Source organism: Tachypleus tridentatus, chromosome 10 (assembly GCF_004210375.1).
Source record: "Tachypleus tridentatus isolate NWPU-2018 chromosome 10, ASM421037v1, whole genome shotgun sequence".
Classification (NCBI taxonomy): domain Eukaryota; kingdom Metazoa; phylum Arthropoda; class Merostomata; order Xiphosura; family Limulidae; genus Tachypleus; species Tachypleus tridentatus.
In genome coordinates this window covers 77,781,141-77,807,382 of record NC_134834.1, presented here as the reverse complement: position 1 = coordinate 77,807,382, position 26,242 = coordinate 77,781,141, and the positions used below count along the sequence as shown (strand labels likewise).

General features: G+C 34.1%; 1 protein-coding gene across 2 annotated transcripts in view; it reads right to left on the bottom strand.

Moving 5' to 3' along the window:
* Positions 1–24,680: 24,680 nt before the first annotated feature.
* Positions 24,681–26,242, bottom strand: part of LOC143229641 (uncharacterized) — a 39,682-nt gene continuing 38,120 nt past the window's right edge. For both annotated transcript variants that reach the window (XM_076462249.1, XM_076462248.1), the window contains exon 4: positions 24,681–25,667. In XM_076462249.1, the coding sequence (XP_076318364.1) occupies positions 25,527–25,667 (141 nt within the window). In that variant the 3' untranslated portion in view covers positions 24,681–25,526. The remainder of the gene's footprint in view (positions 25,668–26,242) is intronic.

Sequence of the window (26,242 nt, the reverse complement as noted above, 5' to 3'; positions counted from 1 at the left end):
CAGTAATTGAAATAAGAAGTATTAAAACGAAACCCTTACTTTCAACTGTCTTAATTGCAATTAGTTTAGGAAAATCAATAATTTGTTGATTCAGTTACGTTAATAAATGAAATTCATGATGCGAGTTGCACCTCAATTACTATTATGTTTGCCGCATCAAAATCTCTCTGCAACCTCTGGTATTTATCGAGAGGTCTCTTCGGCATTGGATATGATAGAAATAGGATGGTTGATACATCACGTATTAAACGTTGCTCCTATTCATCACATTTTAGAAAATACTATATTTAATTATACATTGTTTATAGCAGGAGTTTTAGCAGAAGATATTGTGGTGTGTGCTTCTGAAAGGGTAGTCTGTAAAACATAAGATGGTGTGTATTTTTGGAAGGACAGTTTTAAAACATAGGGTGTTGTGTGTTTCTGAAAAGACTATTTTTCTGGTAAGATTTAAATTTAGATGACATTTCGGCAGTTGTGTAACTGCTTTCATTAGGTAGATTGTCAGTTAAAACAAACACACCATGAAGTTCCAGTTTAATTAAGTTCGTAGCACAAACTTCAAAATGCTTTTTAAACCTTCGGGGAAATCACAAAGAAACGGCCACCAAACTACACTTTTTTTAAAAACATCTATCATGTAATCTCATCACAACTTTCCATCATCCACCTATGCAATCTCATCACAACTTTCCATCATCCACCTATGTAAACTCATCACAACTTTCCATCATCCACCTATGTAAACTTATCACAACTTTCCATCATCCACCTATGTAAACTCATCACAACTTTTCATCATCCACCTATGTAATCTCATCACAACTTTCCATCATCCACCTATGTAAACTCATCACAACTTTCCATCATCCACCTATGTAATCTCACAACTTTCACTTGTTACCAAAATTTAACTAAACATAGTACAGAATTACAGGATGTCCGGCATGGCCAGGTGGGTTAAGGCGTTCGACTCGTAATCTGGGAGTCGCGGGTTCGAATTCCCATCGCGCCAAACCTGCTCGTCCTTTCAGCATTGGGGCGTTATGATGTGACGGTCAATCCAACTATTCGTTGGTAAAAGAGTATCCCAAGAGTTGGCGGTGGGTGGTGATGACTAGCTGCCTTCCCTCTCGTCTTACACTGTTTAATTGGGGACGACTAGCGCCGATAGCCCTCGAGCAGCTTTGTGCAAAATTAAAAAACAAACAAACAAAATTCCAGGAACGTCTAAAGTTACTTATCTACAACGGTTTTTATTAACAATAAATTATTTATTTTTAAAACTGCATTTATTTACAAAAATATAGAAAATAATATCGAGTATACTGTGATGTAGTTTTTCTTTAACTTCATGTTACTTTCGCACCTGTACAAGATATAAGAAGAGGTTTAAAGAGACGAAAAATGAATTTTCTTCGTCCAACTTTCTTTGTGCTCCTTTACGTAACTTCAGTGGTTCAGTCGTATATCTGAACAATTATATCACAAAAACACAGGGTTTCGATACCCGTGATGGATACAGCACAGTTAACACATTGTGCAGCTTTGTGCTTAATTACAAACAAACAAGACTAAGTGTTTTATAAAGAATCTTAGCATTTAATACGTACAGGATGACTTAGAACTAGCAATTACCTTGCTTTTTAATACAATAAGCTTGACGGTTTAGTTCAGTTTGTTTTGAATTTCGCGCAAAGCTACACGAGGGCTACCTGCGCTAGCCGTTCTTAATTTAGCAGTGTAAGACTAGAGGGAAGACAGCTTGTCATCACCACCCACCGCCAACTCTTGGGCTACTCTTTTACCAACGAATAGCAACAATGACCAATGAGGGGGAAGGGGTTGTATTCTTAAGACTTAGGTGACTTACGTGATCATATTTTGTATAGTTTGTTTAGTTTGATCCGAATTTTATACTAAAGCCTACACTTATTTTTATAATCAATATGTCGCACTCTTTGTCATTAACCTTGCCTAACTTGCTCTTTCCTGAATGCCTAACATATCAGATGGCGCTTATCAACTAATATTAGCAAGAAAAAGTCTGTTTATTGACCATGCACTGCGATCCACGCTATAAAGGGTGGTACATTTGGAGTTCAGGACCCTGACAGCTTCCGTGCAAACTGAAGAATGGGACTATGCACTTTTAGAAACCCCTTGTGGCTACAATAGAAAATCCAATCCTAGAGGTGCGGCACACTGACCATTAAATCAGCATAAACAAACCATTAGTGGAAGCCAGTAATCGGAAATATTTTTATCTCTGCACAATCCTGAAATAACATAAGCTATTACGAGACATATGTCATAGGCTTAGCGTCAAGGAAGGAAGTGTGATTGTTACACGATCTTAACATTCCTGTAACATATGACCGTTACATACCTATCTATCTGACCAACCATCGATATATCTACCTAACACTGAATCAAGTACAGATGTTGCCGAATACTTTAAATATTCTCTTAGTCTTCCTAACGGATCCCTCCTTTCTATTAATCTCACTTTTATTGAACGCCAGGAAAAAAACCCTTTTGTTATTTTGCATGAATACTAAGTTATGCAGCACGAAAGACATGACATCATACTTTATATATTTGCAGTCGAGTAGGTAAAAAAAAAATTATCTTATCCATTTAGCATACACGAAATGATGAAGATATAGAACATTTATATAAGATATTGGTAACCGTAACAGCTACGTTTACACATATTAGAGACATTGGACGGTTTGGTTGAAAATAACAAAGATGGAAATTTGAAGGAATTCAAGACATTCAAGATGATGTTTCTCGATAAAGTTACGTCTAAATAAACGTAAACAAAATCTAAAACTGTATCTTATCGTTTCAAGTTTAACAATCTAATCATCCATTCAGACACTTCTGGCCCTGAAGTGCTTACAACAACGTATAGGTTTGTTTTGAATTTCGCACAAAGCTACTCGAGTGCTATCTGCAATAGCCGTCCCTAATTTAGCAGTGTAAGGCTAGAGGGAAGGCAGCTAGTCATCACCACCCACCGCCAACTCTTGGGCTACTCTTTTACCAACGAATAGTGGGATCGACCGTCACATTATAACGCCCCCACGGCTGAAAGGGCAAGCATGTTTGGTGCGACTGGGATTCGAACTCTCAACACTCGGATTACGAGTCAAATGCCTTTACACGCTTGGCCATGGCGGGCCCACAATGTATAGGAAAATAGTTAGAAATTTTTCGGAAATCCGGATACTGAAATCCAGTAATGATTCATTTATGGCACACTTCCCTCAATGGGAGTTGTAAGAAGAATGGAAAATAGTGAAATATGTAATTTTGGTGTCCAAATAAGGGCTTTTTTTAATACTAAATCGCTCAGAGAGTGCTGTAATGAAGCTGAATCGAAACACAAGAAACAGGAGACTTATGCCATATATGTGTTAAATGACAAGCAAGTATCTTTCTTCTGGTGATTTAATTGAACAAAAGGTTTGAAACTACAAAGGATTTGAAGCAAACATTATACATAAGATCTAAAGTTGCATCCGAGTATTCGAATTGTTGCACACACCAATTGTTGTTGTTACTATTTAAAAATGAGCATAACATTAATTTAAGAAAATTAATACATTAAATGTTGAGTTGTTATATATAATGTATATATAACAACATATACATACAAACATATGCTAATCAAGAGGGAATCCTCAATAGCAGTGGCATTTGAAGTTCTTATAGGCAAGATTGGAGCAAATTAATTTGTAAAACCTTGGCCGTGGTCATTCAAAAGTGTTTGACCTCCAGAGTCTAAAATTGAAATTAGATCTCAAATCAGTCGAGAGATGAGGAGCTATGAGCTAAATGTTTGTGCTTCCAGAAAACACACACACCTCAGAGCAGCTTTGAGTCGTTATTAGGGTACTGTTCTAAAGGTTAAGGTAACTCGAAATAGGAAGTAGGAGGATAATAGTCTAAATGAAATTGTCTTAACCTCATTCTAAGTAAAACTAAAGCAACTTATTTCGAGATCCTGTTAAGTATCAGAATGTATATATAATCACACAGTTAACTGTAGTTTTCTTGTAAGTTTAACAACTAAGTATTCCTATTTTGTACTACATAACATCAATCGAGAATTTTTGATAAAACAAGCTGAAGGTAATCGTATATTCTACTCTCAGACAAGCGTGATGTCTTTCAGCCAATTGTAATACGAATACCTTTATAAATATAAATAATTTTCACATGAGTGAGCCTCAATTTTTTTTCTAAGAGTAACTTCTAAGTTATATGGAATCAATCGTATGGAATATTTTATATCGTTGTTAGATAATTAATTAAACTCAGCTGTGTTAGATAATATCAGTGTAAGTATTAATTCGATTATTTATACAGGAAATTTTTGTGATATGTAATTACTATTTGAACATAAGTTTATGTGCATTTCTAGGATTAAACGTGTTTCGTGATTGAGATTGAGCACGATTTTTTTTTTTTAACTTGAAAAAAAAGATAAAAGTTGGATCACTGCTTTGGTGGACTACGAGTTCTTGTGACTCATTCTGTTAAGTATCTAAAATAAATGTGAATACATTCTTTATTTGTGCAATATAAATATTTTGGTTAAAGACTGAACTCCTGAATGTTAACGACACTCTCACGTGAATATCTGTTACTAAACTTGTAGTTATGGAGTTTTGATCGCATGGGGTTGAGAAAATAAACTGTGGAGAGTGAAACAGGAAGGCGAAACACATCAGTCAGGAACCCGAATGAACTAATCTCGTGAACTTGGATAAAAAGGCAAAAATGTATTAGAGGGCGCTTTAAAATAACTTTTCTCGTTCCTCGTGCTAATATAAATCAAATGACTGAAAAATTATAAATATATATATATAAATATATCATCAGTATATACATTTTAACAAAAGCTCCTGCCCGGCATGGCCAGGTGGTTAGGGTGATCGACTCGTAATCTGAGGGTCTTGGGTTTGAAACCCCATCATCACACCAAATATGCTTGCCCTTTTAGCCCTGAGGGTTTTATAATGTGACAGTCGCTCCTACTATTCGTTGTTAAAAGAGTAACCCTAGAGTTGGCTAGAGGTGGTGATGACTAATTGTTTTCCTACTGCTAAATTACGGACGGCTAGAGAAGATAGCCGTTGCGTAGCTTTGCGCAAAATTCGAAAACAAACAATTTTAGCAAAAAGACTTGCATTTACGATATTTCGAAGAGTTGGTTGTGGCCAGGATAGGTTTTGTTGTATCAAAATACATTGATTAGAATGGACGTGATTTGTCATCAGACATCTAATTCTACGCTTATTTTATTTTTTAGTAAAATTTAAAAGCAGCAACTTTTTTTAAACGTTAGTATTGGTGTGGGTGCAGTACGGTCATCGAAAGGTCCGTAAAGCATCAATAAACGGTTGGTGTCCAATTTAAATAATTAAAGAGATGTACACCATGTGAACAAACAATAAAGTAAACTTATTTACTTATGCGTAATAAAATATTCTTGTAACAAGTATCTCTGACACAGAAAACGTTTGTTTTATAAATTACTGACAAAAGAAAATGAGTTTTGATGAATTATTGTTACAAAGTTTGAAGCATTTGTGTGTTTGTGCCAGTAAAGAAACACAAGTAATTCTGCGCTACCTACTGGCTGAAAAAGGAAAAAAAATCCAGTGATAATGGGTTATCGTGTAGCATTACCTACTTGTTAAAAGTAGAAACAGTGTCAGTAGAATATCGTGCTGTGCCTCCTAGTGTCTAAAGAGAGGCACAGTAATACTAGAGGATAATATGATACCCCCCATCACCAGCTGATACACTAACAATGAAGTAAAATGTTGCGTTGCACACAGCCATGCCATAAACAAGTCAAACATGGTCCCAGCTCGTAAAGGAATTGCTTTTCTGTTTCTTGCAACTAAGGGTTAATGATGACATTGGTGAATAAATGTAGGTATTACTAAAGAGAAATTACCCTTGAAAATATCAAACTATCGTTAAAACCTCGTGACTTTAAGTAATAATTGAAGATTTTATGACTTTTCCGTATTTATTTTAATGTATGCTTACAATAAAAGATGACAAAATAATTTTGTGGATTGTGATTTAGTGAATTAGAAAGCAAATATTTCCCAGTTAAGTAAAACAACAAAAATTGTAAATGCTGATTCACAAGTGTCGAAACGTGGTGTCCCTCACTGGTAAAGCGGTAAGTTTACGCGTTTACAACGCTAAAATCAGGGGGTTCGATTCCCCTCGGTGGACTCAGCAAATAGCGCGATGTGGTTTGTGGCTTTATGAATCTACAGAGATATCACTGAGTCCCTGGGAAGAGGCTGGGAGGGGGCACTTGTTATTTAAATATTATCTTTTTTATATTTAATTTTTATATGTATTTATAAATATTAATATATATTTAATACATATAAAAAGCCAGTCGAATCATTGTTCATTATTAACACTTTATTTTTAATAAAAACAAAACATTCAAGTTACCAGACCAAAGCTGAATTCACTTTTACAACGTTATTAAACAAAATAGAACCAAACTGAGCTTGAAAATACACTAATAAACTTCCGCACACTATTGTATACACTAATAAACTTCCGCACACTATTGTATTCAGATATTTATAACTAATTTCATGTTTTATACCTTATTTATATACTTGGTTATCTTGTTTCATACTAAGAACACAAATATGATAATAATTATAATGAGTGTTTCGTCTTTAAGAGAATGTTATATGAAACTGTAATCTAACAAAACAAATATTGTATATATTATTTTGGTTCTCCTTAGAAATTATGTTAAACAGCCATTTATATCTGTAAAGACGGTGACTACACATTTCAGAACTAGAATTAGGTGATTGCTGTGAATAAAGAACCGGTGTGACCTACAAATAGCATATTTTAAGGTTCAAAGTGTTCATGTCCATTGCCGCAAAAAACAAGCTCTGTGCAATAGGGTCATAAGTGATCTGTATGTTTGTTTGCTCGTATTTAACCACAACGTTTGACAATAGCCTGTCTACACTGTGCTCACCTCTGGTATCGAACTTTAATTTTAGCAATATAAGTTCCAAATGGTAAGTTTGCTGGTCAAGTTTAACTATTTGGCCAGAGATGTGGAGCCCAAGAGTTAGCTGTTAGAACTGCCTTTCATTTAGTCTACCATTTCAATACTTTGAACGTCTGCATGCAAATAGATTTTAATTAAGTAATTTTGCTCAAAAGTATTAAAAAATAAATAAACAAAGAAACCTTTGTCCTTCTAAACACCTTTAACATCATCCGTCTGGATCCACCCACTTCATTCAGTTAGTGTTTCAAGTAGTTAAAAGAACAGCACAAAACCAGTATATTTGTTTGTTTGTTTTTTGAATTTTGCGCAAATCTACACAAAGGCTATCTGTGCTAGCCGTCCCTAATTTAGCAGTGTATGACTAGATGGAAGGCAGCTAGTTATCACCATCCACCGCCATCTCTTGGGCTGCTCTTTTCCCAAAGAATAGTGGGATTGACCGTCATGTTATAACGCCTCACGGCTGAAAAGGCGGGAATGTTTGGTATGATGGGGTATGACTATGTATTCGTTAATAATTCACTATAACGAATTATACGACACCGAATATTTGTGACATGAAAACAACATTACGTTTCAAACTTCTAATATTGACTGTTTTTATTTGCCAAAGTAATAACAATAACTTCAGGTAAGAGTAATCACGTAGAAAGCAAAACAGAAACTTAAGCTGGACATCAATGTAGGTAAATAAGGCCTATGACTATGTTTTTAAAGTGCCTTTGTCAGAAAACGCTTAACTGTAGGTATTGCACTGGAAAGGGAGCCCAAACACCGTTAAATGGTTGTGGAAATTAATTGCACGTCACGTATTAAAATAACTTTCAAATATGTCACACTTTATATACATTAAGGATTATTTACACTTCTGCAACTGAAACAAATAAATATACCTTTACTTGAATGTCCCTCAGTGTGTTAACTCTAAGTTTCTGAACTTACAGTAGTAAAATCTGAGATTCGATTCTCCACGGTAAACAGAAAGCGGATAGATAGCCCATTGTGTACCTTTGAGCTGAAAACTGACAACTATACCTTCAAATATCATTCAAATATGCAACACATTTTATATAAAAAGAATTATGGACTGTTTTTTGAATTAATAGAAAATAAAGATAAAGTGTCTGATTGTTTAATTTTACATTAAATAAAGAAGTGAATACAGGGTTACCTGTGCATCCACGTTATCAATCAGAGTAGAAGTTACTACTTATAGATGTATGAACATATTCTATACTGCAAATGCTTAAAGAAAGATTGACTCATTAAGAGATCTAGTTATAACTAGGCTTTTCATGAAGTAAAGAAACTGTAATTATTAAATTTATTTACATTTATATAAGATGTTAAAGTGCCTTGACATAACATTTCTGTTTAATATAGGAATATAAACAGTTATATCTTACGAACATTTGTAATACAGCTGTTGCTGACAAATTGAAACAAGAAGAAATCCTCAATAGCCGCGGCACTTGAAATTCTGTCTAGATAGGAGGATAAGAGTAAATTAATTTACGAGATATTTTTAACCTTTTTATTTGTTATATTTTTGTACGTCAGTAATATCAAGCGTGGGGCGGGCGTATACCTGATTCGATTTTTACTACTCCTCAGGAGCTCCACCAGTCTACCCTCAAACAAAAGTTCTTTTAGGGCAGGATTAGAGTAAATTAATCTGTGAGACCTTTGTCGTGGCCAAATAAAACATTCGAAAGTATTTGACCTCCTAACTTCAAAACTGTATTTAAAACTTAAATTGGTCAACAGACGATGGAGACATGAATTAAACGTTTGTACTGATAAAAACTCGAAGTCGTTCTATGAGCCACTATGCCGCGGCTAAAAACCTAGCAGTCTTTCTTTTACAGTATGTTAACATTAATGAAAACTTTCGTCCTGTTTCCGACACACACGACCTAACACGATCACCACCTACATCATTAATTAAAACATCATACAGAAACTGCAATAAAATGAGCGAGGTCTGGTGGTTTGTACACTCATTTCAAAATCTCGGAGGTAGGGGGTTCGAATCTCATAAGCGAACGCGCTTTCTCTTTCAGCCACGGAGCGTTATAATGGTGTTGACTGGCTGTATTCTCTGTATTATGTCACTTCAGAATTAGCGACAACTAGTAGATGTAGTCCTCGAGTAGCTCTGTGTGGAATTCAAACAAACAAACAATATTAAAATCAACATCCCTTTTCTCAATACTTTAAAGGCACTTCATTACTTTACTGTGTATATTACCATTGATTGTTTTCTATTTAAAAATACATGTTTTTAACAACTATCAGGTTAAAAACCGTTAAAGAATGATAACGTAACATTTTGATAAAACTTAAGACCTTTACACTCCAGATAAATATAAAAAGAATATATGTTTATACAAACCAAAGGCTCATATATTAACCCTGAAGAAGCCGCAAAGGCGAAACGTTGTTTTAAACAAAAATATGTTGTACATATGTATATGGAATATAAAGGTAATTTTTCCGAACTTTTATCAGAATGTGCAAATCCTTCTAGTGTTCACTAGAAATTTTGATTAACATCGTAACGACAACTATAATATATTTTTTTTATAAGATCATGGTTCGACTTTGGACCAATAAATAGTATTGGATACAGTAAAACGTCACCTCCTCTATTCTAATATGAAACTGAAATTTTATTTTTTTAATTAACATTTCCAGAACTTCGACGAGAAAATAAATGTTTAGAGAGTAGAAGGCTCAGCACTTGGAAACACAAAACTATTACGTAATAGCTTCCAACAGAAAGGAGCTGCTAAAATTCTACAATACAAATCTGTATTCATTAGTTTGAAACTAAATTTCTACTTCTATGGCTTCCTCGGTAGTAGGCCTGGCATGGCCCGGCGTGTTAAGGCATGCGACTCGTAATCTGACTTACAACGCTAAAATCCGGGTTTCGATACCCGTGGTGGGCAGAGCACAGATAGCCCCTTGTGCAGCTTTGTGCTTAATTAAAAAAACAAAAAACAACCCTTACTTAAAAGATATTTACGTGTCTGTGGTTAAAAATTAAGTTAAAAATTAGTGGTTAGAAACGCTGGAATATTTTACAAGTGAAATGGTTACATTTATTTCTATACCGTTATCCTAAGAGTCACTAGCATTTCAAGGATATGTAACTTCTTTAAAAACTAACTGAATGTTATTTTGATATTTGAATGGTGGCTTGTTAAGTGTACCGGGCCAGAAAGGCCAACTTCAGGTAGCTGGACTCGTCTCAGCTTGCTCGGTTTACACTTGAATTCGGTTGACAGAAGAGAAGTATGGGTGTCGTGGGTGTCGAATTCTTACCAGTCTACTTGGGTAAGGGTTTATAGTTCTTACCATTCCGTAATAATTGTCTAAAAGATGTAGATTGTGTGTTTAACAAGGGTAGAAAGTAGTGGTCCTGAACAAACAGATTTTTACTATGACGTCACTTTTAAAATCTTAAACTTTTCTTTTTTAAGGGGTGACTAACTTACTTCACACTCTAAATGACTATAACATAGTGGGTTAAAACACCTAAATGACTATAACATAGTGGGTTAAAACACCTAACTCCTAAATGACTATAACATAGTGGGTTAAAACACCTAACTCCTAAATGACTATAACATAGTGGGTTAAAACACCTAACTCCTAAATGACTATAACATAGTGGGTTAAAACACCTAACTCCTAAATGACTATAACATAGTGCGTTAAAACACCTAACTCCTAAATGACTATAACATAGTGGGTTAAAACACCTAACTCCTAAATGACTATAACATAGTGGGTTTAAACACCTAACTCCTAAATGACTATAACATAGTGGGTTTAAACACCTAACTCCTAAATGACTATAACATAGTGGGTTAAAACTCCTAACTCCTAAATGACTATAACATAGTGGGTTAAAACTCCTAACTCCTAAATGACTATAACATAGTGGGTTAAAACACCTAACTCCTAAATGACTATAACATAGTGGGTTAAAACACCTAACTCCTAAATGACTATAACATAGTGGGTTTAAACACCTAACTCCTAAATGACTATAACATAGTGGGTTAAAACACCTAACTCCTAAATGACTATAACATAGTTGGTTAAAACACCTAACTCCTAAATGACTATAACATAGTGGGTTAAAACACCTAACTCCTAAATGACTATAACATAGTGGGTTAAAACTCCTAACTCCTAAATGACTATAACATAGTGGGTTAAAACTCCTAACTCTTAAATGACTATAATATAGTGGGTTAAAACACCTAACTCCAAAATGACTATAACATAGTGGGTTAAAACACCTAACTCCTAAATGACTATAACATAGTGGGTTAAAACTCCTAACTCCTAAATGACTATAACATAGTGGGTTAAAACACCTAACTCCTAAATGACTATAACATAGTGGGTTAAAACTCCTAACTCCTAAATGACTATAACATAGTGGGTTAAAACTCCTTACTCTTAAATGACTATAATATAGTGGGTTAAAACACCTAACTCCTAAATGACTATAACATAGTGGGTTAAAACACCTAACTCCTAAATGACTATAACATAGTGGGTTACAACACCTAACTCCTAAATGACTATAACATAGTGGGTTAAAACTCCTAACTCCTAAATGACTATAACATAGTGAATTAAAACACCTAACTCCTAAATGACTATAACATAGTGGGTTACAACACCTAACTCCTAAATGACTATAACATAGTGGGTTAAAACTCCTGACTCCTAAATGACTATAACATAGTGGGTTAAAACACCTAACTCCTAAATGACTATAACATAGTGGGTTAAAACACCTAACTCCTAAATGACTATAACATAGTGAATTAAAACACCTAACTCCTAAATGACTATAACATAGTGGGTTACAACACCTAACTCCTAAATGACTATAACATAGTGGGTTAAAACACCTAACTCCTAAATGACTATAACATAGTGGGTTAAAACACCTAACTCCTAAATGACTATAACATAGTGGGTTAAAACACCTAACTCCTAAATGACATTCCATGACAATTATGGGTTCGTTCGTTTGCGTTTTAGGAATTTTTTAGTAGACTAAATATCTTCTACTTTTGGATATATGATCGTAGAAATTTTCCTTCCCTTTTAAAATTATGCCTTTCGTAGTTTGACATTTTTTTAGATTTTTCATGCTCTTATTTTGAAAAAGTCATTTACAAAATACGTGAAGTTGTAGTCTTTTTGTTATGATTAATGGTTAGTTTTGGATTTATATGTAACATCTTGACTTGGTGTGTGGGCGTTTAAAACTTTGTAATTAAAATCTATTTTATGCTGATATTATATATTTTTAAAACTAACATTTTGTCTGTGTCTACACTGCAACAATAAAGTAAAAGTTAGATTGGAGTTCAAAGTGTCAAAGTAAATATATATTCAGCTGATTAACATATTCAAAAGCTGAGAAACTAACAAACCGTATTGTCTTTAGAAATTACTGTTGTTGTTGTTATTATAACTACATCCTGGTGAACTTCGCATATATTATCTTCTACTTGAAACGGAATTACGACCTTGAAATTTAAGAGGAAAATGTTAAACCGTAGCATGATTTTTCGTATAACATGCCAAAAGTTAAACATAAGCCACTTACCTTAAAAAAAACACAAGGCAGCCTCTGTAGAAACAGATGAATGATCACGCGCGTCGAAACTTAAGTTTCCTGAATAAGACAAGTTTTCTTTTATCGTTATTTACTTCCTATGAGGAAAGTTTCATCAGTATTGTTTTTCGTCATTTCAACATTACAAAGTAAAGCAAATGGAACACTATTCATTTGTAATACATATTGATAAAGCCTATACTCCTACTTTGTATATAACGGTTAATGCTACTACTAGTTAAGTAACTTAAAGTGGCATCATAATTTATATAGTACCTCAGTATTTTTTTACTTCTAAATAATGTAATTTATCCACGAGGAAGCCCAACAGTTCAGAGATATACACTTCATAAAACTTACACCAATGAGTTGTTCAACTCTTGTTTTCTGTAACTTTTGTATTGCTAACTAGCTGGAGTACTCGCACTTTGGAAGGAATTTATATAAATTGATAATTAATGAAAGATTATCTTTGGACATAAAGTTGCTTCCTTTATACGTAATTGTATAAAACAACAACAACAACAAAAACTAATAAACTACAAAACAAAAATGTGAAACAGCAACTTTACATGTACCTATGAACGGGCCTAAAGAAACTTTAAGGTTAATTTGGTAAAGATCCATCCACAGGAGATAAGGTGGTGGGTGGGGGAGGAGTGAAGGCCATTACAAACCACAAAATGTAAAACTGAAAATTTGTATGTATCTCCACATCAAACTTTCATACCAAATTTGATGAAGATCCATTTACAGGGTGTGAATTAATGGTACAAAAACTTAAAAACAACTATCAAAATGAAGCAAAATTTTATGTACCCCGCATGGACATAAAGAAACCCCATACCAATTTTGTTGAAGGTCCATCCAAAACCTGAGAAGTAGTTACATTGGTATGTAACAGGCAGTATTGCTATGGTGGTATAGATTATCTAAAAATATTTTCAACATGATCATTATGTTACCAAAAAGCTCCTTAATAGCTTAGATTTAACTTTTTCAGAATATAATCTAGATTGAAAATGCAGTATATTTTAAAGCAGAACTAGTCATTTGAATTGCTTAAATGCAAATAAAGATTAACCAATGAAATTTATTAAAAAAGTGTCCCGTAAGATCATGTTTGGTTTAAAGTCTTAAACTTGGCGACTGTTTAATAGCGTTTTGTTTTGTTAAATTTGTATGTTGAATTTTTCGATGACCATGAACAGTGTGTAGACAAACATGTTATAGTTGTTTACGTTATCACTTGAAGAGAATGGAGATTGAAATAACTATATAAAGATATTTTGAAACTTAAAGGTTTTACTCTTTTTACGGAGATCTTTGCAATATAATAGTATATGGCACAAACTTCTACAGCCAACGTAATTTTGGAATATAGCCACATAATGATGCAGCGTGAAGATACTGGTATTGTTTGTTTTTTTAACTTCGTTCAGAAGTTCCTCAGTCACGCGATGTTTGTTTCTTTCGATTTTGTTCTTTAAATATATCGCAATTCAGTTAAACAGCTGTTTATTTCGTGCTAACTTATAACATAAACGGTGACCGAAATAACAATATTAATCCTCAATCAACACATACCCTCTCTCTCTAAACACAGTCACGTTCGTTAATAACTAACAATCACTGTTCTCAACAAAATAATTTTGTAATTTCGAAGCATTTGTTTTTTTAATTTTGTAAATTAGTTTAGTAACTTTAATGCTATTCATTTTACCGTCGCTGTTTTCTTCAAGGTTTAACATATGCTCACCATTTTAATTTCTAAATATTGAAGAAATACTATAGGTTTTAATAATACATTCTTACTGAGAGTTTGCATCATAAAATATATAATTATTAAACTTCAGTCATAAAGAACGTTCGTTATGGGATAGGCAACCAATAAACTAGAATGGAAGGTTCAGAACAACTAACCCTCATCAGTCGGTTACCACTTGCTGATGACCATTCTTACAGAACAACTAACCCTCATCAGTCGGTTACCACTTGCTGATGACCATTCTTACAGCACTAACCCTCATCAGTCGGTTACCACTTGCTGATGACCATTCTTACAGAACAACTAACCCTCATCAGTCGGTTACCACTTGCTGATAACCATTCTTACAGAACAACTAACCCTCATCAATCGGTTACCACTTGCTGATGACCATTCTTACAGCACTAACCCTCATCAGTCGGTTACCACTTGCTGATAACCATTCTTACAGAACAACTAACCCTCATCAGTCGGTTACCACTTGCTGATGACCATTCTTACAGAATAACTAACCCTCATCAATCGGTTACCACTTGCTGATGACCATTCTTACAGCACTAACCCTCATCAGTCGGTTACCACTTGCTGATGACCATTCTTACAGAACAACTAACCCTCATCAGTCGGTTACCACTTGCGGATGACCATTCTTACAGAACAACTAACCCTCATCAGTCGGTTACCACTTGCGGATGACCATTCTTACAGAACAACTAACCCTCATCAGTCGGTTACCACTTGCTGATGACCATTCTTACAGAATAACTAACCCTCATCAATCGGTTACCACTTGCTGATGACCATTCTTACAGCACTAACCCTCATCAGTCGGTTACCACTTGCTGATGACCATTCTTACAGCACTAACCCTCATCAGTCGGTTACCACTTGCGGATGACCATTCTTACAGAACAACTGCTAGTGCATAGCTAGCAAGCTGTAAGTACATCAAACTTCTTTAACAGAGATCTGTGAATTTAAACTTTCTTAATGTTGTTTTGGCCTAAATAATAGACTTTCCATAATTCAAGAACTCAAATTTCGAAATATTTACTTTTTCTCTCTTGTAAGTCTTTTTTTAAATGTTTGAATTAAAAAATCTTGCTTACATCAAATCATTATTCTGTTCACGACAGTAATCATTTTATTTTTGGTTTGGGTTCTAGAACGTTCGACAAAACTCGCGTCGCAATTGGTCTAGAGAAATATATAACCAGTATTTGTTAACATTTTAAGCATAACAAAATGTGACCCCGATTTCAATGGAAATGATACATTTATATAAAAGTACAAATGACATGGATATCAGTTTCGGATTCAACGTACAGGAATTACTGCAGAATATATATAAAAATTAAGACAAAACCATCGCAGACCCGTGTAATTTGTGGCCAAGGAGTGTCGTACTGGTTAGCGGGTCAATAAATCAATAAGAGGATCTATGGTTCATGTCCTCCTGTTGGCGCAAAATCGCGCTCTGCACTTTGGGGGCGTGAGTGAATGATAAGAACAGCAGTGAGACTTAACCACTCGAGAGTAACTTCAATGTTCCCAGTGGGTACTGTCGACTAACTGTCTTCTCTGTCGTATACCGGTTCAAAATTGGAGAGGATAGTCATCTGCGTAATTTTACACAAGCTTCCGAAACGAGCTAAAATACAGTTAAATCATCTACTCCAAAGTGTGCATTTAGTGTATTAAAAATGTTAGTGTTAGTTTAGAGTAACATTACTTCTCTACATTTTTGTATCTTGCAAAAATACACAGTAATTGGTGTTAATATCGGTTATGATACCATGGATCGTTGGTTATATGACTTTCACACACCACTGTTTTGTATTTAATTTGCTTTTGTTTTAAAATTTCAATAGTAATTTGCACTAAAACTTTAATGCGTAGCAGCTTCATCAAATTATTGAGTCATATTTAATATAAGTGAATATTTCGTTATATTTTCTGTTTATTTTTCAGACGTGTTGTGACGGAATCAGATGATGCAAGATTATTTTATTATTTACTTTGTTTTCGTTAGGAACTGTGTATAACTTCCGCTTTAGCTTGTTTTGCCCCACGTTTTGGGACAAAGAGCTCAATAAAAATGTCAGCAGGTCATTATGTCATAGTCCTCATCAATTATCATCTGTCACTGATGTCATAGTCTTCATCAATTATCATCTGTCACTGAAGAGACAGTTTTTTCTGCGTTAGAAAAAAGATGCTGTAACCATAACTCCAACCATCTGTCATTATCATTTAGAAATATAGGATATCATAGCCGTAATTCCTTCATTTCCTCAACCATCTTAACAACGCTAGTGGAATTCGTTTGATCCTAATTTTAAACTCGAGCTTATAGATTTTACCTATAGATGTCACTTTTGTATATACAACAACAGTTATCAAGCAGGAAAGAAAATTTTAAATTCGCATTGCATTTAGTTTTTCTTGCGTTAAATGCGGAGTAAACATAGTGGTTAAAACAGTCTATTTCCCCAGTACTATCAAACGAGAATAGTGACTAATGTGTAACGGAGATTTTGTTAATATAACTTGTACATCAGTTCATAAAGCACTTCTTAGGGCTGTATTGTTTTATTAAGTCTAATGTATTTAAAAATAGTGACTGCAAGGAGAAATAGTTTTTAAGTAGGTTTGCTTCAGATTAATCAGACGAACTTTCAGTACTTTTGATTTAATTAAAGGTATAGTAACAACAGAATGAAATAGTTATGTAAAGAAAAGTATATTATATAACTTACGATTTGACACCTGTTTCAGAAATGAGTTTTCATAAAAAAACAACAAATACAAATTGGCTGTATTTCAAGAGAAGATTTATCCCATTGGAATATTCGTTGTTTTTTTTATATCTGTTCATTAAAAGTAGTGTAACTATTGCACATACAGAATATTGGTACGTTGCACTTCAGTAAATTTGAGTTTTAAAGTTACAAAATTATCTGCAGCTACAAAATTATCGAACAAGTCATTGAAAACTTTTAAATCTTTAAGATCTGTTTTAGTGTATAATGTTGAACAACGATAAGTGTAAACAGAACTAGTCGTATTTAAATTTTATATTATTTCAACATTCCAAAACTAGAATGTTATTCTAATAATCCTAAAACAGTATTCTTAATTGTTTGAATAAACTGTCTTTATTTTTCATACGCAACATTCAGAATGTTAAGAATAATAAATACAAATTTAGCAACTGCGTTAAAAAAAAATCCGTTGTGAATCTGAATTTGTTAGGAATTTCATTCACTTTTGAAAGTGAGAATAATAATAATAATAACAACAATGTGTATGAATTTTCCACTTTTTGTGCATAGAAATAAATCTGAAGTTGCAACATGCTTTATCAATTAAGTTAATAATGAATTGTTGGTGCATTTATTAATTAATACGGTGTGTTTAAATAAATTCACTATCTTACTTATACAGTTATTTCTTTTACATATTGTTTGTCTTCTAGACCGTTGAAATATTTATCATATTACAGCAATATGACTTATTTGGCTTCACAAAAAAACCAGTCTTTCTCCAACCTTGTTATTGATATATGTTAAATACATCATTACAACACCAACAATAAACCTCGTATGAGTTGACAAGAAATGCCGGTCAATTAAATATTTTTAAGTAAGAAAGATTTTACCTCAAACTTGACATCAGTAGAAACGTTGTTAAGATACCACAAGAAATTGTGATGTTATTACAGATTTAGTGATTTTAGGACGCAGCTTTCTGGGGGAAATTGTTGACATGGGTACCTGTGTGTATTCCTATTTTATGACATGTCAAATCGGGTTACTTATTTCATAAAATTTGTTTTGGACTTAAGAGATACTAATAATATCAGATAAATATAGTTGTTCTTTGTTATACCTAAGGAAATCTTAAATGACTAATTATAATAATTATTATATATAGTCTTAGGGTATAAATTTAAAACATCATGTCCAAAAATGGCATATTTTATCATAATGCCAGATTAATTATACGAATTACATAACTGTCGCACACTATTGAAAGCCCTTATGTAAGCTTCATTTTGGTATCACTTTTATTAAAAGTTATTACAATTGTCATGCTTTTCAACATAGTGTTAAATAGCACATATCCTTTTTTCCTATGGTATCTACGAATATCTATGCATAAATACGTGTAAAAACTGGTTATTTTCTGACAACCATCCATTTCATACTTCTAGCATATCAATGCATTAAAGAAATATGTCTGTTTTGTGCTACCATGGGGGGAAGGTTCATTCTCAGAACAGGCGTTATGCCACAACACTAATGGGCTATATGGCCAAGACACAGATCCCATGGTTCAAACATTAGCCATCCTTAATTTAGAGTTATCAATAAGAGGAAGAGCAGACAGTCAACTACACTCTAGAATCTAGATCTTAAAGGTGTGTACCCTTTACCATAACAATTACAGGTGACTTCACTGAACAAATGGGAAACAAATGAGAAAAGGCACTTTTCAGCATCTGTTGTCAAGGACACTAGAAATTATCACGACGAAAACTGGCCTAATAGTGCCGCCAATGTGTGTGGTCACAATAACTTGATTAGTGGACATGTGGGAGGTGCCAAAAGTGTGTGTGGTCACAACAACTGGTTTATTGGGTAGTATAAAGGTGACAACAGTGTGTGTGCATGCATAGAGGCCATAGTAACTTGGCCAGTGGATACTCTGAAGTTCCAACACTGTGGGATGTTACAATATCTTGACTAATGGGCACTTGGAAGGTGCCGTGAGCATGTGGAGTCGCACTAACTTAATGTTGTGCAGTCAGAAAATGCTCCTCAATTTGCACACTTTTTAAATGTGTAAAATTAATTATATTAGTTAATTACAATGTATGATAATAGCTACCGCCAAAAGATACGATCCATACATTACAAACATGTTCTCCATAAGAACTTCTGAGTCAAAGTTAATAATAATAATAATACACCAACCATATATGCTATATTCAATGGCAGTGAAGCCTTTTTCGCACTACTACAGTACTTCAGGTGTAGCTAGCGAATTAAGTCATTATGGCGGTTGAGACAATGTTAGTGCCATGGTGTGACTTGGATAAATTGGTAGTTTTTCATTATCATATTATGCTGCATCATCTCAGACTTAGGGTGACGTATTCTCAAAACTAAAATGCCACGTTGTTGTAATTGTTATAAATGTGAGCTTAGACTAAGAAGTGAACAGTGTTCAGATATTTATATGAATAACATGTCTTATGCATTAATTGTGACTTTTATGAGCATACACGTGTAATTACTTGTTTATCATTTACTAGTCCTGGTAATAATTACTCCGATTAGCAAAAAGTAAATTCTATATCTTACCCCCACAATTAGTATTCCTTTAGAACTGCCCCGGTTCGATCTAATATTAAGTATGTGTATGTTGCGGGTAGAGAGCGGAGGGGCTAATAAGACAGACAGCTACTGTACGTTCAAGATATATCCATGTAGAGCGGTGACAGGTACTGTACGTTCAAGATATATCCATGTAGAGCGGTGACAGGTACTGTACGTTCAAGATATATCCATGTAGAGCGATGACAGGTATTGTACGTTCAAGATATATCCATGTAGAGCGATGACAGGTATTGTACGTTCAAGATATATCCATGTAGAGCGGTGACAGGTACTGTACGTTCAAGATATATCCATGTAGAGCGGTGACAGGTACTGTACGTTCAAGGTATATCCATGTAGAGCGATGACAGGTATTGTACGTTCAAGATATATCCATGTAGAGCGATGACAGGTACTGTACGTTCAAGATATGTCCATGTTGAGCGGTGGCAGGTACTGTACGTTCAAGATATATCCATGTAGAGCGGTGACAGGTACTGTACGTTCAAGATATATCCATGTAGAGCGGTGACAGGTACTGTACGTTCAAGATATATCCATGTAGAGCGGTGACAGGTACTGTACGTTCAAGATATGTCCATGTTGAGCGGTGACAGGTACTGTACGTTCAAGATATGTCCATGTTGAGCGGTGGCAGGTACTGTACGTTCGAGATATATCCATGTAGAGCGGTGACAGGTACTGTACGTTCAAGATATATCCATGTAGAGCGGTGACAGGTACTGTACGTTCAAGATACATCCATGTAGAGCGGTGACAGGTACTGTACGTTCAAGATATATCCATGTAGAGCGGTGACAGGTACTGTACGTTCAAGATACATCCATGTAGAGCGGTGACAGGTACTGTACGTTCAAGATATATCCATGTAGAGCGGTGACAGGTACTGTACGTTCAAGATATATCCATGTAGAGCGATGACAGATACTGTACGTTCAAGACATATCCATGTAGAGCGGTGACAGGTACTGTACGTTCAAGATATATCCATGTAGAACGATGACAGGTACTGTACGTTCAAGATCTATCCATGTAGAGCGATGACAGGTACTGTACGTTCAAGATATATCCATGTAGAGCGGTGGCGACATTATTTTCTCCATGTATTTTTTACATTTGATAGTCATTGGCGATGGCAACGATCACTGTCCAACTTGATCGTGTTTTTAGCATAGTGTCGGCCATTTGCTTTTTAACTCAAGTTTTATTACGTGATTTTTGGGCTTTGTTTAGCTTTTATCTCGACTTATTTTTTCACCTTAGTCTTTTACTTTTGATGTTTTTACCGGTTGACTGGTGCAGATAACTTAGTCGCTTTGCGCCAAAAAATGCCAACCAACCAACCACGTATATTAATATAAGTTTTGTTGCATGATTATTGTTAATTTCTATAGGAAAAATTGCATTCAGCACCTCCATGTCTAAGTATATTCGACACACATTCATGTAAAGATATGATCGACGAATCCAGGCAGAAAAGTTTAACTAACATATCCATTTCAACAATGTCCTTGACCCATGTTTAAGTAAAGGAACAATATGAATGTCAGAGTTGGTAGAAGTTACACATACAATTAATTTAAGATTAGATTGTTGTAAAACTGTATTTAGTCCTCAAACGATTGGTTTAATAAAAGTGCTCCTGTATTTGGTGCACGGTGTTTAATGTTGAGGCTTAAACTTGATGTAATTTCACCAGTCTGCTTTCATTTACAGTGATAACATCTTTTTACGTCAATACAATGTTTACAGAGTTACTGAATGACGTTGCACTTGTAGTACAAGGTCTTATGATTAACGGTGAACCTTTGTCAGGGTTAGCAGCCTTATCTGTCGCAAAATGCGAATTATTACTGATACTTGTTGGTCACCAGTTTCCGTACATTTCTTCTAAATTATGATGACTTCTATTTTCTTACAAGTGTTCAGGCTCCTCATTTTCAAGAGAAGTTTAGCAATGCATTTATCATATTTCCAGATTTTTATTATTATACTTTAGAGTCTACGATGCACTCTTTTTAAGTGTTTCATCTGTAGTCCAAGTCTTTACCGGTATTTGCGATATTTAGAGTAAATTTGTCTTACTGACCCTCGTGATAGAAATGAAAGCTTGTTATTTTTCTATTATTATTGGGAAATACTGCTAAATGATGCCTGTTCAGGAAAAAAACTTAAGACAGTACTGAGACTCCACTAGTAGCAAACCGTGTGAAAAACAGGTCGGAGTTTGAGTTTTAATAGGAGTGTAGCTATCAGTTTTAGTAGTTAATATTAATCCAAACACTTCGAGGCTCTTTTCAATTACCTTTGTCTTAAACCAGTCTCAGCTTGAAACGAAATCGAAAATATTACAGTATAACACTGAAACGTTTACTGGAGAAAATCGCTGACAGTTTCAGTTCTCTCCTTTTCTGGACATTTAGCTTTGATACTTGATTTTAATTTTCCAACTTTTTATAATGGAAGGTTTAAAAAAATGAGGGTGGTAAAGAAGAGAGAGAAAAACGTGAATATCCCGAGTTGAATTCACAGGGTGGGAAATAAATTAGTAAATAGATACAATATTCCAGAAAAAGAAAATCAGAACATTGAAATTAAAACAACTACTTATATTGATAACTGAATAATAAGTGCAAAAGAAATTAGAAGAATTAGTTGCAAATCCGAAAAGAAAGGGCCTAATAGCGTTGTTTTATATTGCCGAGATGCGGAACTCTCGTAAGTTTGTTATAACCAATTAAACTGTTGTTACTTCACAGTACTGTGTTTTGACGTGACTGAATTGTGGGCCTACTTGTTAGAACATATTTTCGTTACGAATTTATTGTTGAGGAGCTACTCAATCAAATATTAAATGTTTGTATGAACCTAACACATGATTTCGAAACTCCTCGAGAGTCGTACTAACCATGTGATTACTACCTTACTATAAGTACCTTAACATTACACCAAAAATAAAAAAAACAACCCAGTAATGAGTAAACATAACTGAATATACTGTTCTTGTTTCTAACAATCAAAATGCATATTTTTAATTAGTCTTGTATATTTTGGCACAGTATAGTTTCATATAGTAACTGAGGTTTTTCTAAATTATATTTACCAAGAATTAAAGTTTGAATTATATATAATACGAAATACTGGTACCTTAATGTCTGTTTGAAAATTAAGGAAAATAAAAAAACTTCCACCTTTGTGTGTTTGTGTGTGTCATAGAGCCAATTATTGTTACCTTAAATCTTTAAGCCAACTTAATAAATTTGTAGTTTGAGATTTAAGGCAAGTTTTACGATTTTTTTTTCATTAGAAATTTTAATTTTTTTCTAAAATGGAATACAAAAACTTTATAACAATTACAAGACTCTTACTTTTCCAAATCGAATTTATACTTAATTTGCTTTTTTGGTTAATTATTTAAACTTTACTACGGTTATTCTACATATTTTAACTCCGAGACGTTTCATATTAGTCTTAACACTAAAATGCATCGCTACTACAAACCTCTTCTCGACGGTACTTCATGTTGTTTAAATATATTCCCTCCTACCATTTCCGACGTCACAAAAACTACGATAATAAATTTGCTACTTACATCAACTATGTAACTAGCCGCGTTTGACTTTTTTACATAGTGAAGGTCATATAATAGAGATCTTAGTTTCAAATTTCGGTGTTAATGCTTTGACTATATAATTTACATATCACAACACATGAGATCAACTCTGAAAAATCTCCGAGTAGCATGATACGAAGAAACTGAATCCATAAAATAACTAAGTTCACAGTTCACTTACAAAGATAGTTGTCAAACTAATCGAGGGTTCTGATAAAACCGTCCTTTAATGTAAGTAATACACCAAAGGAAAGATAGGCAGCCATTCAACGCTTGGGCTACTCTTTACCAACAAATATTAAAATTGACTGTCACATAATAACTCACACGGCTGAATTAGCAAGTAAGGCGATGGGTTTTGATCCCGTGACCAACAGATAGTAAACAGAACTTCATAAGCACCAGACCATGTAGTAATCACTCGAAGCTCATGCTGAGTGCAGTATAAATAATTACTACCATACACTTTTCTAAAAAGGGTTTACATCACGTTATGAGAAAACAATAGACATAACAGTATTTAAAAAAAAAATAGTTAAGTTACATCAGTGAACATTTCTTATTACGCAGTATTTAAAACAAATTAGTTAAGTTATATCAGTGAACATTTCTTATTACAATAGCTTGTATTCAATCGTAATTTATTATTATGTTTTTTAATAATGCACGTCAACCAGTTCAAATAGTTTCACACAAATCATGCAAAAACTGCTACACAATAATACTAAACGAAATAGTTGGTTGTTGTTTTTTTGCGAAATCTTAAAATAATATGCGGAAGATCAAGACATTATTATTTCTTAGCTATTTCATTTTACTAGATGTCCTACATTATCTACACAGTTACCTGTAATTTAAAGCTGCTAATTGACATCCATAACGTTTTCTGATCATTCTAATTTCTCCAACTCTTAATGCTACAAAGTCTACTACAATGATGAAACCAATATATTCCACTTCGAGTAAATTGCATAAATCTGTAAAACAGTTTAATTTCAGTGAAACCGAAATTACTTCGGTTTGTAATTTACGATGCGCGTTAGTGATCTATTATAATATTTCAAAACATTTCTGTCTACTTAAATAGGGAATTTCTCATCTTTACCAAGTAAAGTGAAAGAAGTAAAATACGTGAGAGTGCCATAAATCCGAAATCGTCTTTTACTTAGATTATTACATTTTTATTCACAAATAAAATGGGTGGGAACAACTGAGATAAAGTTTAATTACATTATAACAAATAGAAGAACGACTAGATATTAATATATAAAACAGATAGCAAGGTATAGATGAAGTTATTCACGTTTATTTAAAAAAACAACAACTCCCAATATTAAAATTTGTCCAGCAGTACATATCCTAACTGAGAGGTTGAAGCCGAAGTTTGTAAAATGGATAATTCTTTACTTTTATTGCAAACCAAGACGTATATCTTCAAATACTGCTACTGTCATGTTTACAAAACATTTAAAATATGAATAAACACCCCAAGAGTAATTACTAATGTAACACTGTATAAAATAAATACAATACTTTGGCTTTAATGAAATAATAAACACGTCTGAAACTGAGACCAAATACCGCCATTAAAGTAATTTGGTCGTAGTTTTCCATAAAAGCGACTACAGAGCCACTCGGTTGTACAGCTCCTACTATCGAATTGTTTCAAACACGTGTTTCATTTCAGGTCCATTTATATCGCACAGCTGTGGATATATGATTCACATGTCCGTCATATAACATGCTCTTGACAAACATGTATATGCCACACACACATTTTCGTGGTGAACAGAACCAGACATCAAGCTCGAGAAATAGAGTTCGACAATTTATTTTTAAAATCCAGGATATTCCCGGCAAATTGTCACGATTTTATAAAACTTGAGCAACGAACGCTTCAGCTGTAAACTCCACCTTCAATAAAGAATGTAACGTAGCGTATCCTGCTTATCGGATAACAGATTTAATACACATTTAGAATAGTTCTTAGGTCACATGTCCAGTTGTGATCTGTCCCTAATGCAGTAATACCGGTGCCAACATCTAACTGTTTCTAATCTTTGGTTTCTTTGTAGCCAGATGACGATGCGGTTCAACCAGTAACGAATAACACCATTTCTCTCGCACGCTCCCTAGAAAAACAAACAATATCTACATTACAATGTAAAAATAACATATTTAATGTTTTACTTACATGCATATGTAGTATGCATGTAAGTAAAACTTACCGAAAACCCAGTCCCTGTTAAACATGTTAACTTGAGCTAGAAGGAACAAGTATTCACGTAAGAATTGGGTCGATAAACTCATATGATGCACTTTTTTACTTACAATAATGTTAAACAAAGATAACAAAGAAATTCATCTAAAATAATATTCTGAGTTGCATCTAAATTTGGCCCGGCATGGCCAAGCGTGTTAAGGCGTTCGACTCGTAATTTGAGTGTCGCGGCTTCGAATCCCGGTCGAACCAAACATGCTCGCCCTTTCAACTGTGGGGGCGTTATAATGTGTCGGTTAATCCCACTATTCGTTGGTAAAAAAAGTAGCCCCAGAGTTGGCGGTGGGTGGTAATAGCAACGGGTTATCTGTGGGTATCGAAACCCAGATTCTAACGTTATAAATCCACATTGATACCGCTGTGCCACTGGATGGCTACGTGTATGCGTTTAAGACAAAAATAAACAAATTTTTATTTAGGATACTT